Raw genomic sequence first — 16,371 nt, 5'->3', positions numbered from 1 at the left:
GGGGGCTGTAGGGGGGCTAGAGGGGGTTCTAGGGGGGCTAGAGGGGGCTAGAGGGGGGTATAGGGGGGCTAGAGGGGGTTCTAGGGGGGCTAGAGGGGCTATAGGGGGGCTAGAGGGGGTTCTAGGGGGGCTAGAGGGCGGCTAGAGGGGGGTATAGGGGGGCTAGAGGGGGGCTGTAGGGGGGCTAGAGGGGGTTCTAGGGGGGCTATAGGGCGGCTAGAGGGGGGTATAGGGGCTATAGGGGGGCTATAGGGGGTTCTAGGGGGGCTAGAGGGGCTAGAGGGGGGCTAGAGGGGGTTCTAGGGGGGCTAGAGGGGGTTCTAGGGGGGCTAGAGGGGCTAGAGGGGGGCTAGAGGTCGGCTAGAGGGGGGCTAGAGGGGGCTAGAGGGGGCTAGAGGGGGGTATAGGGGGTTCTAGGGGGGCTAGAGGGGCTATAGGGGGGCTAGAGGGGGTTCTAGGGGGGCTAGAGGGGGCTAGAGGGGCTATAGGGGGGCTAGAGGGGGTTCTAGGGGGGCTAGAGGGGCTATAGGGGGGCTAGAGGGGGTTCTAGGCGGGCTAGAGGGGGGCTAGAGGGGGGTATAGGGGGGCTAGAGGGGGGCTAGAGGGGGGTACAGGGGGGCTAGAGGGGGGTATAGGGGGGCTAGAGGGGGGCTAGAGGGGGGCTAGAGGGGGTTCTAGGGGGGCTAGAGGGGGGTATAGGGGGGCTAGAGGGGGTTCTAGGGGGGCTAGAGGGGCTATAGGGGGGCTAGAGGGGGTTCTAGGCGGGCTAGAGGGGGGCTAGAGGGGGGTATAGGGGGGCTAGAGGGGGGCTAGAGGGGGGTACAGGGGGGCTAGAGGGGGGTATAGGGGGGCTAGAGGGGGGCTAGAGGGGGGCTAGAGGGGGTTCTAGGGGGGGCTAGAGAGCGGCTAGAGGGGGGTATAGGGGGGCTAGAGGGGGGCTGTAGGGGGGCTAGAGGGGGTTCTAGGGGGGCTAGAGGGGGCTAGAGGGGGGTATAGGGGGGCTAGAGGGGGTTCTAGGGGGGCTAGAGGGGCTATAGGGGGGCTAGAGGGGGTTCTAGGGGGGCTAGAGGGGCTAGAGGGGGGCTAGAGGGGGTTCTAGGGGGGCTATAGGGGGTTCTAGGGGGGCTAGAGGGGGTTCTAGGGGGGCTAGAGGGGGGCTATAGGGGGTTCTAGGGGGGCTAGAGGGGGTTCTAGGGGAGCTATAGGGGGTTCTAGAGGGGCTAGAGGGGCTAGACGGGGGCTAGAGGGGCTATAAGGGGTTCTAGGGGGGCTAGAGGGGGTTCTGGGGGGCTATAGGGGGTTCTAGGAGGGCTATAGGGGAGCTATAGCAGGTTCTAGGGGGGCTAGAGGGGCTAGAGGGGGGCTAGAGGGGGTTCGAGGGAGTTCTAGGGGGGCTAGAGGGGGGCTATAGCGGGTTCTAGGGGGGCTAGAGGGGGTTCTAGGGGAGCTATAGGGGGTTCTAGGGGGGCTAGAGGGGCTAGACGGGGGCTAGAGGGGCTATAGGGGGTTCTAGGGGGGCTAGAGGGGGTTCTGGGGGGCTATAGGGGGTTCTAGGGGGGCTATAGGGGAGCTATAGCAGGTTCTAGGGGGGCTAGAGGGGCTATAGGGGGGCTAGAGGGGGTTCTAGGGGGGCTAGAGGGGCTAGAGGGGGGCTAGAGGGGGTTCGAGGGGGTTCTAGGGGGGCTAGAGGGGGGCTATAGCGGGTTCTAGGGGGGCTAGAGGGGCTATAGGGGGGCTATAGGGGGTTCTAGGGGGGCTAGAGGGGCTATAGGGGGGCTATAGGGGGTTCTAGGGGGGCTAGAGGGGGGCTAGAGGGGGTTCTAGGGGGGCTATAGGGGGGCTATAGGGGGTTCTAGGGGGGCTAGAGGGGCTATAGGGGGGCTAGAGGGGCTATAGGGGGGCTAGAGGGGGTTCTAGGGGGGCTAGAGGGGGGCTATAGCGGGTTCTAGGGAGGCTAGAGGGGCTATAGGGGGGCTATAGGGGGTTCTAGGGGGGCTAGAGGGGCTATAGGGGGGCTATAGGGGCTATAGGGGGGCTAGAGGGGCTATAGGGGGGCTATAGGGGGTTCTAGGGGGGCTAGAGGGGGTTCTAGGGAGGCTAGAGGGGCTATAGGGGGGCTATAGGGGGTTCTAGGGGGGCTAGAGGGGCTATAGGGGGGCTATAGGGGGTTCTAGGGGGGCTAGAGGGGCTAGAGGGGGGCTAGAGGGGGTTCTAGGGGGGCTAGAGGGGGGCTATAGCGGGTTCTAGGGGGGCTAGAGGGGCTATAGGGGGGCTAGAGGGGGTTCTAGGGGGGCTAGAGGGGCTAGAGGGGGGCTAGAGGGGGTTCTAGGGGGGCTAGAGGGGGGCTATAGCGGGTTCTAGGGGGGCTAGAGGGGCTATAGGGGGGCTAGAGAGGGTTCTAGGGGGGCTAGAGGGGGTTCTAGGGGGGCTAGAGGGGCTATAGGGGGGCTATAGGGGGTTCTAGGGGGGCTAGAGGGGCTATAGGGGGGCTATAGGGGGTTCTAGGGGGGCTATAGGGGGGCTATAGGGGGTTCTAGGGAGGCTAGAGGGGCTAGAGGGGGGCTATAGGGGGTTCTAGGGGGGCTAGAAGGGCTATAGGGGGGCTAGAGGGGGTTCTAGGGGGGCTATAGGGGGTTCTAGGGGGCTATTGAGGGGTTACCGGGGCTATGGAGGGGCTATAGGGGGAGAGTGGGGGGCTACAGGAGGGATATAGGGGGGTATAGGGGGTCTATATGGCCTATAAGGGGACTAGAGGGGGGCTAGAGCGGGGCTAGAGGGGGAGAATGTGGGTTATAGGGGGGCTATAGGGGGAGAACAGGGGGTTATAGGGGGAGAAGGGGGGCTATAGGGGGCTACAGGGGGAGAATGGGGGCTATAGGCGTCTATAGGGGCTATAGGGGGCTGTAGGGGGAGAATGGGGGGCTATAGGGGGGCTATAAGGGGGCTGTAGGGGGAGAATGTGGGGGTATAGGGGTTATAGGGGGTTCTAGGGGGGCTATAAGGGGGCTATAGGGGGAGAATGGGGGCTATAGGGGGAGAGTGGGGGCTATAGGGGGAGACTGGGGGGTTATAGGGGGAGAATGGGGGCTATAGGGGGGTTATAGGGGGAGAACGGGGGGCTATAGGGGGAGAATGGGGGCTATAGGGGGGTTATAGGGGCTATAGGAGGGCTATAGAGGGAGAATGGGGGGTTCTAGGGGGGCTCTAAGGAGGCTGTAGGGGGAGAATAGGGGGCTATAGAGGCTATAGGGGGGCTATGGGGGTTCTAGGGGGGCTATAAGGGGGCTGTAGGGGGAGAATAGGGGCCTATAGGGGCTATAGGGGGAAAATGGGGGGCTATAGAGGGATTATAGGGGGAGAATGGGGTATATAGGGGGGCTATAAGGGGGCTGTAGGGGGAGAATAGCGGGCTATAGGGGGGCTATAGGGGGTTCTGGGGGGCTCTAAGGAGGCTGTAGGGGGAGAATAGGGGGCTATAGAGGGGCTATAGGGGGTTCTGGGGGGCTCTAAGGAGGCTGTAGGGGGAGAATAGGGGACTATAGGGGCTATAGGGGGGCTATAGCGGGAGAATGGGGGGCTAACGGGGGGAATGAGGGTTATAAGGGGAGAATGGGGGCTATAGGGGGAGAATGGGGCCTACAAGGGGGCTATAGGGGGAGAATGGGGGCTATGGGGGAGAATGGGGGCTATAGGGGGAGAATGGGGGGGCTATAGGGGGAGAATGGGGGCTATAGGGGGAGAATGGGGGGTCAGAGGGGGAGAATGGGGGGCTATAGGGGGAGAATGGGGGGCTATAGGGGGAGAATAGGGGGCTATAGGGGGAGAGGGGGATTATAGAGGGAGAAAGGGCGTTATAGGGGGGCTATAGGGGGAGAACAGAGGGCTATAGGGGGGCTATAGGGGCTATAGGGGCCTATAGAGGGGCTATAGGGGGAGAATGGGGGGCTATAGGGGAAGAACGGGGGGTTATAGGAGGAGAATAAGGGCCATAGGGGGGCTACAGGGGCTATAGGGGGGTGTAGGGGGGTTATAGGGGGAGAATGGGGGGCTATAGGGGTGTACAGGGGTACATTGGGGGCTGAGGGGGGGGCAATGGGGGCCTATAGGGTCCCGGCAGGGTTCTATAGGGTCTCTCTAGGTTCCCGGGGGGGTCTCTAAGGTCTCTCTATGTTCCCAGGGGGGTCTATAGGGTCTCTCTAGCATCCTGGGGGGGGTCTATAGGGTCTCTATAGGTCCCATGGGGGGGTCTCTGGGATCTCTATAGGTCCCGAGGTCGTTCTATAGGGTCTCTCTAGGGTCCGGGGGCGGTCTCTAGGGTCTCTCTAGGGTCCCGGATTGGTCTATAGGGTCTCCATAGGGTCCCAGGGGGTTCTATAGCGTCTCTCTAGGGTCTAGGGGGATCTCTATAGGTCCTTGGGAGATCTCTAGAGTATCTATAGGGCCCAGAGAGGTCTATAGGGTGTCTCTAGGTTCCCGGGGAGGGTTCTATAGGGTCTCTCTAGGTGCCGGGGGGGACTCTAGGATCTCTCTAGGTTCCCGGGGGGTTCTATAGGGTCCTTCTAGGTCGCAAGGGAGTTCCATAGGGTGTCTCTAGGTTCCCAGGGGGGGTCTCTATAGTCTCTCTAGGTTGCCGTCGGGGTTCTATAGGGTCTCTCTAGGTTCCCGGGGGGGGGTTTCAAGGGTCTTTATAGGTTCCAGGAGGGTTCTATAGGGTGCCTATAGGGTCTGGGGGGGTCTCTATAGGTCCTCGTGGACGTCTCTAGTGTATCTATAGGGCCTGGACGGGTCTATAGGGTGTCTCTAGGTTCCCAGGGGGGGTCTCTAGGGTCTCTCTATGTTCCCAAGGGCGTCTATAGGGTCTCTATAGGGTCCGGGTGAGGTCTCTAGGGTCTCTCCAGGTTCCCCAGGGGGGGTCTCTAGGGTCTCTCTAGGTCTCGGGGGGTTCTATAGGTCGGAAGGGAGTTCTATAGGGTCTCTCTAGGTTCCCGGGGGGTTCTATAGGGTGTTTATAGGGGCCGGGGAGGTCTCTAGTGTATCTATAGGGCCCGGAGGGGTCTCTAGGGTCTCTCTATAGGTTCCGGGGGGGTTCTATAGGGTGTCTATAGGTTCCGGGGAGGTCTCTAGCGTATCTATAGGGCCTGGAGGGGTCTCTAGGGTCTCTCTCTAGGTTCCGGGGGGGGTTCTATAGGGCGTCTATAGGGTCCGCAGAAGGCTCTAGCGTATCTATAGGGCCCGGAGGGGTCTCTAGGGTCTCTCTATAGGTTCCGGGGGGGTTCTATAGGGTGTCTATAGGTTCCGGGGAGGTCTCTAGCGTATCTATAGGGCCTGGAGGGGTCTCTAGGGTCTCTCTCTAGGTTCCGGGGGGGGTTCTATAGGGCGTCTATAGGGTCCGCAGAAGGCTCTAGCGTATCTATAGGGCCCGGAGGGGTCTCTAGGGTCTCTCTATAGGTTCCGGGGGGGTTCTATAGGGTGTCTATAGGTTCCGGGGAGGTCTCTAGCGTATCTATAGGGCCTGGAGGGGTCTCTAGGGTCTCTCTCTAGGTTCCGGGGGGGGTTCTATAGGGCGTCTATAGGGTCCGCGGAAGGCTCTAGCGTATCTATAGGGCCCGGAGGGGTCTCTAGGGTCTCTCTATAGGTTCCGGGGGGGTTCTATAGGGTGTCTATAGGTTCCGGGCAGGTCTCTAGCGTATCTATAGGGCCCGAAGGGGTCTCTAGGGTCTCTCTAGGTTCCAGGGGGGTTCTATAGGGTGTCTATAGGGTCCGGGGAGGTCTCTAGCGTATCTATAGGGCCCGGAGGGGTCTCTAGGGTCTCTCTCTAGGTTCCCGGGGGGTTCTATAGGGTGTCTATAGGTTCCGGGGAGGTCTCTAGCGTATCTATAGGGCCCGAAGGGGTCTCTAGGGTCTCTCTACGTTCCAGGGGGGTTCTATAGGGTGTCTATAGGTTCCGGGGGGGGGTTCTATAGGGTGTCTATAGGTTCCGGGGGGGTTCTATAGGATGTCTATAGGTTCAGGGGGGGTTCTATAGGGTGTCTATAGGGTCCGGGGGGGTTCTATAGGGTGTCTATAGGTTCCGGGGGGGGTTCTATAGGGTGTCTATAGGTTCCGGGGGGGGTTCTATAGGGTGTCTATAGGGTCCGGGGGGGTTCTATAGGGTGTCTATAGGTTCCGGGGGGGGTTCTATAGGGTGTCTATAGGTTCCGGGGGGGGTTCTATAGGGTGTCTATAGGTTCCGGGGGGGGTTCTATAGGGTGTCTATAGGTTCCGGGGGGGTCCTATAGGGGTTCTATAGGTACCTGGCGAGCAGGGGGAGGGCGGTGGCGCAGGCGAGGCGCACGGGGGGGTCCCCGCAGCGCAGGCCCCGGGTCAGCAGCCCCATCCCAAAGGGGGTCCCGGCGGAGCCCCCCAAAACCCGCAGCAGGGCCTCTCCTGGGGGGGGGGAGGGGGAACCACAAAAAGAAAGGGGCTCAGGGACCCCCAAATTCCACTCGGGGACCCCAAATCCCACTCGGGGACCCCTTGAAGGCCCCAAAGAACCACTCAGGGACCCCCAAATCCCACTCGGGGACCCCAAATCCCACTCGAGGACCCCAAGTCCCACTCGGGGACCCCCAAATCCCACTCAGGGACCCCCAAATCCCACCTGGGGACCCCAATTCCCACCCACAAACCCCTTGAAGGCCCCATAGAACCACTCAGGGACCCCCAAATCCCACCCAGGGACCCCCAAATCCCATTCAGGGACCCCCAAATCGCACTAGGGGACCCCCAAATCGCACTCGGGGACCCCTTGATGGCCCCAAAGAACCACTCGGGGACCCCCAAATTCCACTTGGGGACCCCAAATCCCACCCAGGGACCCCTTGAAGGCCCCAAAGAACCACTCAGGGACCCTCAAATCGCACTCGAGGACCCCAAATCCCACTCGAGGACCCCCAATTCCCACCCAGAAACCCCCTGAAGGCCCCAAAGAACCACTCAGGGACCCCAAATCCCACTCAGGGACCCCCAAATCCCACTCGAGGACCCCAAATCCCACTCGAGGACCCCCAAATCCCACTCAGGGACCCCCAATTCCCACCCAGAAACCCCCTGAAGGCCCCAAAGAACCACTCAGGGACCCCCAAATTCCACTCATGGACCCCAAATCCCACTGGAGGACCCCAAATCCCACTCAAGGACACCCAAATCCCACTGGAGGACCCCAAATCCCACTCGGGGACCCCCAAATCCCACTCTGGGACCCCCAAATCCCACTCAGGGACCCCTTGAAGGCCCCAAAGAACCACTCAGGGACCCCAAATCCCACTCAGGGACCCCCAAATCCCACTCGAGGACCCCAAATCCCACTCAGGGACCACCAAATCCCACTCAGGGACCCCTTGAAGGCCCCAAAGAACCCCTCAAGGACCCCCAAATCCCACTGGAGGACCCCAAATCCCACTCAAGGACCCCCAAATCCCACCCAGAAACCCCTTGAAGGCCCCAAAGAACCACTCAGGGACCCCCAAATCCCACTCAGGGACCCCCAAATCCCACCCAGAAACCCCTTGAAGGCCCCAAAGAACCACTCAGGGACCCCAAAATCCCACTGGAGGACCCCCAAATCCCACTCGAGGACCCCAATTCCCACCCAGAAACCCCTGGAAGACCCCAAAGAACCACTCAGGGACCCCCAAATCCCACTTCAGGACCCCAATTCCCACTCAGGGACCCCCAAATCCCACCCAGAAACCCCTGAAAGACCCCAAAGAACCACTCAGGGACCCCCAAATCCCACTCAAGGACCCCCAAATCCCACTCGAGGACCCCAATTCCCACCCAGAAACCCCTTGAAGGCCCCAAAGAACCACTCAGGGACCCCAAAATCCCACTGGAGGACCCCAAACCCCCTCGGGGACCCCCAAATCCCACTCGGGGACCCCTCAAATCCCTCCTCACCGAGCTCGCGGAGCTTCTCCCTGCGCGGGCTGGGGGCGGCGGGTCGGAAGGCGTCGGCGCGGGGGTCGATGCCGAGCACGAGCCAAGCTCGGATGAGGGAGGGGACGTAACCTCGTACGAGCCCCCCGAGCATGGCGGGGTGTCCCGCCAAGCGGTGGAGGAGGCGAGCGGCGCGAGGAGCCGGCGCGCGGACCCCCGTGAGGTAGCGCAGGAGGGAGGTGACGACGGCGGCCGCCGCCAGAGCCCGGCACGGCTCGTCCCGCGAAGCCAACCGAGCCAAGAGGAGAAGAGCCGGCGTCTCGGGGAGACGGGGGTCCCCGTCCCCGACCCCGCGCGGCAGAGCCAGAGCTCGCAAGGCCGGCAAACGGCGGCGGCGGCGATGGCGAAGAACGGGGGACGGCGGCGAAGGAGGCGATGGAGAAGCCAGCGGAGGCGAAGAGGGAGGCGAGGAGGCCGTGGAGACGAGCCAGGAGCTGGGAAAGGAGAGAAACGGGGGAGCGGGGAGGGGGTTGAGGGCATCTCGAGGGGGTTGAGGGCGGCTCAGAGGGGTTTGAGGGCATCTAAGAGGGGTTTGAGAGCATCTAGAGGGGCTTCACAGCATCTAAGACGGGTTTCAAAGCATCTAAGAAGGGTTTGAGGGCATCTAAGAGGGGTTTCAAACAATCTAAGAGAGGGTTGAGGGCATCTCGAGGGGGTTGAGGGCAGCTCAGAGGGGTTTGAGTGCATCTAAGGGGGGTTTGAGGGCGTCTAAGGGGGGTTTGAGGGCATCTAAAAGGGGGTTGAGAGCATCTAAGAGGGGATTGAGGGCATCTCGAGGGGGTTGAGGGCATCTAAAAGGGGTTTGAGGGCATCTAAGAGGGGTTTGAGGGCATCTAAGAGGGGTTTGAGGGCATCTAAGAGGGGTTTGAGGGCATCTAAGAGGGGTTTCAAAGCATCTAAGAAGGGTTTGAGGGCATCTAAGAGGGGTTTCAAACAATCTAAGAGGGGGTTGAGGGCATCTCAAGGGGGTTGAGGGCATCTCGAGGGGGTTGAGGGCATCTAAAAGGGGTTTGAGGGCATCTAAAAGGGGTTTGAGGGCATCTAAGAGGGGTTTGAGGGCATCTAGAGGGGCTTCAGAGCATCTAAGACGGGTTTCAAAGCATCTAAGAAGGGTTTGAGGGCATCTAAGAGGGGTTTCAAACAATCTAAGAGGGGGTTGAGGGCATCTCAAGGGGGTTGAGGGCATCTCGAGGGGGTTGAGGGCATCTAAAAGGGGTTTGAGGGCATCTAGAGAGGTTTCAAAGCATCTAAGAGGGGCTTCAGGGCATCTCAGAGGGGTTTGAGGGCATCTCAGAGGGGTTTGAGGGTATCAAGAGAGGGTTTGAGGGCAGCTCAAGGGGGTTGAGGGCAGCTCAGAGGGGTTTGAGGGCATCTAAAAGGGGTTTGAGGGCATCTAGAGGGGTTTCAGGGCATCTAAGAGGGGTTTCAGGGCATCTAAGAGGGGTTTCAGGGCATCTCAGAGGGGTTTGAGGGTATCGAGAGAGGGTTTGAGGGTATCGAGAGAGGGTGTGAGGGCAGCTCAAGGGGGTTGAGGGCAGCTCAGAGGGGGTTTGAGGGCATCTAAAAGGGGTTTGAGGGCATCTAAGAGGGGTTTGAGAGCACCTAAGAGGGGTTTCAAACAACCTAAGAGGGGGTTGAGGGCATCTCAAGGGGGTTGAGGGCAGCTCAGAGGGGGTTGAGGGCATCTCGAGGGGGTTGAGGGCAGCTCAGAGGGGTTTGAGGGCATCTCAGAGGGGTTTGAGGGCATCTAAGAGGGGGTTGAGGGCATCTAAGAGGGGTTTGAGGGTGTCTAGATGGGGTTTGAGGGTGTCTAGAGGGGGTTGAGGGCGTCTAGAGGGGGGTTGAAGGCATCTAAGGGGCGTTCGAGAGCATCTTAAGGGTGTTTGAAGGCATCTTAAGGTGGTTTGAAGGCATCTAAGGGGGATTTGAAGGCCCCTTAAGGGGATTTGAAGGCACCTAGAGGGGGTTTGAAGGAATCTAAGAGGGTTTGAGGGGATTCAAGGCCCCCGAAGCCCCCTACCACCCCCTTTCCCCCCTCACTTGAGGCTCCTCAAGCTGCCGGCGGCGGCTCCGTCTCTCGGCGTTGCCGGCGCCGCGTCCTGCGGGAGATCGAAGGAGGCGGCCTCTTCATCTTCCTCCTCATCATCTTCTTCTTCTTCCTCCTCGTCGGCGCGAGCCCGCAGGACGTCGGCTAAGGAGGCCACCAGGCCTCGCTCTTCCAAGGCATCCAAAGCCTCTTGGTCGTAGGCGAAGGCCGCCAAGGCCACCAGCACGCGGTGCCTCCACGCCGGCACCGCCAAGAGGCGCGGCAGCAACGCCAACCCCCCCGCCGCTCGCACCCGCGCCCGGTTCACCGCCTCGCGGCACAGCAAGCAGAGAGCTCGCACCGTGGCGGCGGCGGAGGTCGCGGGGACGTTGGGCGCCGCCAACGCTCGCTTGAGCTCCTCGGTGACGGCTTCGACGGCGCCGGCGGCGCCCAGGGCGGGCCGGAGGGCGGCGCGGGCGCAGGCGTTGGCGATGGCGCCCAAGGCCGGTTGGCGTCGGTCGCGCTTGGCGTGAGCGGCCAGGGCGGCGAGGGCCGGCAGGGCCGGGAGGAGGTCGTCGGCGGCGATGGCGGAGGAGGAGTCGGCGCCGTCGGTGAGGCCGCGGAGAGCCGAGGCCACGGCCGGACAAGCCGGGTGGGAGGGAGGGAGGGAGGCCAGGCGGGAGGCCAGGGCGCGGGCGGCGCCGGCGCGGCACAGCGAGAGCCGCGGGGAGGACGAGGAGGACGAGGAGGAGGAGGACGAGGACGAGGCCAGGATGCGGAGGGCGCGGGCGGCGCTGTGGAGGCACTCGGGGCTCGAGCAGGAGGCCGCCAGCGAGACCAGCAGCGGGGCGGCGCCTGCAAAGGGGAGAGGAAGGGGTTAAGTTGGACGAGGAAGGGGTTAGAGTGGGGAGGAAGGGGTTAAAGCGGGGAGGAAGGAGTTAAATAGGACTAGGAGAGGATTAATTTGGGGAGGAAGGGGTTAAATTGGAAAAGGAAAGGGTTAAATGGGGCTAGGAAAGGGTTAAATTGGGGAGGAAGGGGTTAAATTGGACTAGGAAGGGGTTAAAGTGGGGAGGAAGGGGTTAAATTGGACTAGGAAGGGGTTAAAGTGGGGAGGAAGGGGGTTAAAGTGGACTACGAAGGGGTTAAAGTGGGGAGGAAGGGGTTAAAGTGGACTAGGAAGGGGTTAAAGAGGGGAGGAAGGGGTTAAAGTGGACTAGGAAGGGGTTAAAGTGGGGAGGAAGGGGTTAAGTTGGACTAGGAAGGGGTTAAAGTGGGGAGGAAGGGGTTAAATGGGACTAGGAAGGGGTTAGATTGGGGAGGAAGGGGTTAAGTTGGACTAGGAAGGGGTTAAAGCGGGGAGGAAAGGGTTAAATTGGACTAGGAAGGGGTTAAAGTGGGGAGGAAGGGGTTAAATGGGACTAGGAAGGGGTTAAAGTGGGGAGGAAGGGGTTAAAGTGGACTACGAAGGGGTTAAAGAGGGGAGGAAGGGATTAAGTTGGAGTAGGAAGGGGTTAGAGTGGGGAGGAAGGGGTTAAAGTGGACTAGGAAGGGGTTAAAGTGGACTAGGAAAGGGTTAAAGTGGGGAGGAAGGGGTTAAAGTGGGGAGGAAGGGGTTAAGTTGGACTAGGAAGGGGTTAAATTGGACTAGGAAGGGGTTAAAGTGGGGAGGAAGGGGTTAAAGGGGACTAGGAAAGGGTTAAAGGGGAGGGAAGGGGACAAATTGGCGTGAAAAAGGGGGTCGAATTGGCGGGAAAAAAGGGGTCCAATTGGCGGGAAAGGGACCCCCCTCCCCCCCCGCCCAAGAACCTCTTAAAAGCCCCTCAGGGACCCCAAAACCCCCTCAGGGACCTCCTGGGACCCCCCCAAACCCCCTCAGGGACCCCAAAATCCCCTCCAAGCCCCCAGGTCACCCCTGGGACCCCCAAAACCCCCTCAAGGGCCTCCCAGAGCCCCCCAAGGGCCTCTCAGGGACCCCAAAACCCCCTCAGGGACCTCCTGGGACCCTCCAAAACCCCTCAGGGACCCCAATATCTCCCCCAAAACCCCCTTAGGGACCCCAAAATCCCCTCCAAGCCCCCAGGTCACCCCTGGGACCCCCAAAACCCCCTCAAGGGCCTCCCAGAGCCCCCCACGGTCCCCTCAGGGACCCCAGAGCCCCCCAAGGTCCCCTCAGGGAACCCAAAACCCCCTCAGGGACCCCAAAATCCCCTCCAAGCCCCCCTCAGGGACCCCAAAATCCCATCCAAGCCCCTAGGTCTCTCCTGGGACCCCCAAAACCCCCTCAAGGACCTCCCAGAGCCCCCTCAAGGTCCCCTCAGGGACCCCAAAACCCCCTCAGGGACGTCCTGGGATCCATCAAACCCCCTCAGGGACCCCAAAATCTCCCCTCAAGCTCCCCTCAGGGACCCCAAAATCCCCTCCAAGCCCCCAGGTCTCTCCTGGGACCCCCAAAACCTCCTCAAGAACCTCCCAGAGCCCCCCAAGGTCCCCTCAGGGACCCCAAAACCCCCTCAAGGGCCTCCCAGAGCCCCCAAAACCCCCTCAGGGACCTCCTGGGAACCCTCAAACCCCCTCAGGGACCCCAAAATCCCCTCCAAGCCCCTAAGGTCACCCCTGGGACCCCCAAAACCCCCTCAAGGGCCTCCCAGAGCCCCCCAAGGGCCTCTCAGGGACCCCAAAACCCCCTCAAGGGCCTCCCAGAGCCCCCAAAACCCCATCAGGGACCTCCTGGGACCCCCCCAAACCCCCTCAGGGACCCCAAAATCTCCCCTCAAGCTACCCTCAGGGACCCCAAAATCCCCTCCAAGCCACCAGGTCACCCCTGGGACCCCCAAAACCCCCTCAAGGACCTCCCAAAGCCCCTCAAATCCCCCTCAGAGCCCCCCAAAACCCCTCTGGGACCCTCCCAGGACCCCCAAAACCCCTCTGGGACCCTCCCAGGACCCCCAAAACCCCTCAGGGACCCCCCCAGGACCCCCAAAACCGCTCTGACCAGCGTCGAGGACATCGCGGGCGCCTTCGGGCTCGAGGGCCAGGTTGGCGAGGGTCCTCGCCGCGCGGTTGAGGACGCTCTCGGGGCCGGGGGACGACAGCAGGGTCACTGTTGGGGGGACACAGAGGTCAGGGGGGGACAGGGAACCCCAAAAGGGAAAATTAGACCCCAAAACCAAGCTCAGAGACCCCAAAACCAAGCCCAGAGACCCCAAAATGGGGAATTAGACCCCCAAAACAAGCACAGAGACCCCAAAATGGAAAATTAGACCCCCAAAACCAAGCCCAGAGACCCCAAAACAAGCCCAGAGACCCCAAAATGGGAAATTGGGCCCCAAAACCAAGCCCAGAGACCCCAAAACCAAGCACAGAGACCCCAAAATGGGGAATTAGACCCCGAAAACCAAGACTAGAGACCCCAAAACAAGCTCAGAGACCCCAAAATGGGGAATTAGACCCCTAAAACAAGCACAGAGACCTCCAAAATGGGGAGTAAGTTCCCCAAAACAAGCACAGAGACCCCAAAATGGAAAATTAGACCCCAAAACCAAGCTCAGAGACCCCAAAATTGGGAATTAGACCCGAAAACCAAGCACAGAGACCCCAAAATGGGGAATTAGACCCCTAAAACAAGCACAAAGACCCCAAAATGGGGAATTAGACCCCCAAAACCAAGCCCAGAGACCCCAAAATGGAAAATTAGACCCCAAAACCAAGCCCAGAGACCCCAAAATGAAAAATTAGACCCCAAAATCAAGCCCAGAGACCTCAAAACCAAGCTTAGAGACCCCAAAATGGGGAATTAGACCCCCAAAACAAGCAGAGAGACCCCAAAATGGGGAGTAAGATCCCCAAAACAAGCACAGAGACCCCAAAATGGAAAATTAGACCCCAAAACCAAGCCCAGAGAGCCCAAAATGAGGAATTAGACCCCCAAAACAAGCCCAGAGACCCCAAAATGGGGAATTAGACCCCAAAACCAAGCTCAGAGACCCCAAAATCAAGCACAAGAGACCCCAAAATGGGGAATTAGACCCCCAAAACCAAGCACAGAGACCCCAAAACAAGCCCAGAGACCCCAAAATGGGGAATTAGACCCCCAAAACAAGCACAGAGACCCCAAAATGGGGATTTAGACCCCCAAAACCGCGACTCAGACCCCAAAAAAGGGCAGTAAGAACCTAAAAGTGGGGACTGAGACCCCAAAACCGCGACTCAGACCCCAAAAAAGGGCAGTAAGAACCTAAAAGTGGGGACTGAGACCCCAAAACCAAGACTCAGACCCCCAAAATGGGCAATAAGAACCTAAAAGTGGGGACTGAGACCCCAAAAACCGCAACTCAGACCCCCATAACCGGGACTGAGACCCCCAAAACTGGGACTGAGACCCCCAAAACTGGCAATAAGAACCTAAAAGTGGGGACTGAGACCCCCAAAACAAGGACTCAGACCCCCAAAACGGGAAATAAGAACCTAGAATTGGGGACTCAGACCCCCAAAACCAGGACTCAGACCCCCAAAACCAGGACTCAGACCCCCAAAACAGGCAATAACCTAAAAGTGGGGACTGAGACCCCCAAAGCCAAGAATCAGACCCCAAAACGGCACTCAGACCCTCAAAAACCGGGAATGAGAACCTAAAAGTGGGGACTGAGACCCCAAAACCAAGACTCAGACCCCCATAACGGGACTCAGACCCCCAAAACCGTGACTCAGACCCCCAAAATGGGCAGTAAGAACCTAAAAGTGGGGACTCAGACCCCCAAAACCGCGACTGAGACCCCCAAAATGGGCAATAAGAACCTAAAAGTGGGGACTGAGACCCCAAAACCCGCGACTCAGACCCCCAAAAACCGCGACTCAGACCCCCAAAACGGGCAATAAGAACCTAAAAGTGGGGACTCAGACCCCCAAAAACCGCGACTCAGACCCCCAAAACGGGAAATAAGAACCTAAAAGTGGGGACTCAGACCCCCAAAATGGGACTCAGACCCCCAAAACGGGAAATAAGAACCTAAAAGTGGGGACTGAGACCCCCAAAACCGAGAATCAGACCCCAAAACTGTGACTGAGACCCCCAAAACCGGGACTGAGAACCTAAAAGTGGGGACTGAGACCCCCAAAACCAGGAATCAGACCCCCAAAACGGGCAATAAGAACCCAGAATTGGGGACTGAGACCCCCAAAACCGCGACTCAGACCCCCAAAACTGGGACTGAGACCCCCAAAACCAAGACTGAGAACCTAAAAGTGGGGACTGAGACCCCCAAAACCAGGACTCAGACCCCCAAAACGGGCAATAAGAACCTAAAAGTGGGGACTGAGACCCCCAAAATGGGACTCAGACCCCCAAAACGGGTAATAAGAACCTAAAAGTGGGGACTGAGACCCCAAAACCGCGACTCAGACCCCCAAAACTGGGACTGAGACCCCCAAAACCAAGACTGAGAACCTAAAAGTGGGGACTGAGACCCCCAAAACCAGGACTCAGACCCCCAAAACGGGCAATAAGAACCTAAAAGTGGGGACTGAGACCCCCAAAATGGGACTCAGACCCCCAAAACGGGTAATAAGAACCTAGAATTGAGGAATCAGACCCCCAAAACCGCAACTCAGACCCCCAAAATGGGCAACAAGCACCCAGAATTGGGGAATCAGACCCCCAATCCGAGACTCAGACCCCCAAAACCAAGACTGAGACACCCAAAAACGGGACTAAGAACCTAAAAGTGGGGACTGAGACCCCCAAAACCACGACTCAGACCCCCAAAATGGGCAGTAAGAACCTAAAAGTGGGGACTGAGACCCCCAAAACCACGACTCAGACCCCCAAAACGGGCAGTAAGAACCTAAAAGTGGGGACTCAGACCCCCAAAACCACGACTCAGACCCCCAAAATGGGCAGTAAGAACCTAAAAGTGGGGACTGAGACCCCAAAACCCGCGACTCAGACCCCCAAAAACCGCGACTCAGACCCTCAAAACGGGCAATAAGAACCTAAAAGTGGGGACTCAGACCCCCAAAATGGGACTCAGACCCCCAAAACGGGAAATAAGAACCTAAAAGTGGGGACTGAGACCCCCAAAACCGAGAATCAGACCCCAAAACTGGGACTGAGACCCCCAAAACCGGGACTGAGAACCTAAAAGTGGGGACTGAGACCCCCAAAACCAGGAATCAGACCCCCAAAACGGGCAATAAGAACCCAGAATTGGGGACTGAGACCCCCAAAACCGCGACTCAGACCCCCAAAACGGGAAATAAGAACCTAAAAGTGGGGACTGAGACCCCCAAAACCAAGACTCAGACCCCCAAAACGGGAAATAAGAACCTAAAAGTGGGGACTGAGACCCCAAAACCGCGACTCAGACCCC

At 59.6% G+C, this 16,371-nt stretch overlaps 1 protein-coding gene across 10 annotated transcripts in view; it reads right to left on the bottom strand.

Annotated features, from left to right (window-relative positions):
• The window catches only part of ARMC5 (armadillo repeat containing 5), a 37,741-nt gene that overhangs the window by 14,276 nt on the left and 7,094 nt on the right, over positions 1 to 16,371 (bottom strand). For all 10 annotated transcript variants that reach the window (XM_069882133.1, XM_069882137.1, XM_069882136.1 and 7 more), the window contains exons 2-5: positions 12,999 to 13,106; positions 10,018 to 10,858; positions 7,939 to 8,411; positions 6,294 to 6,426 (exon numbers count right to left, since the gene is read on the bottom strand). In XM_069882133.1, the coding sequence (XP_069738234.1) occupies positions 6,294 to 6,426; positions 7,939 to 8,411; positions 10,018 to 10,858; positions 12,999 to 13,106 (1,555 nt within the window). The remainder of the gene's footprint in view (positions 1 to 6,293; positions 6,427 to 7,938; positions 8,412 to 10,017; positions 10,859 to 12,998; positions 13,107 to 16,371) is intronic.

The sequence above is a fragment of the Phaenicophaeus curvirostris genome, unplaced genomic scaffold, assembly GCF_032191515.1.
Source record: "Phaenicophaeus curvirostris isolate KB17595 unplaced genomic scaffold, BPBGC_Pcur_1.0 scaffold_84, whole genome shotgun sequence".
NCBI lineage: Eukaryota > Metazoa > Chordata > Aves > Cuculiformes > Cuculidae > Phaenicophaeus > Phaenicophaeus curvirostris.
This window is presented reverse-complemented; position numbering and strand designations above follow the sequence as displayed.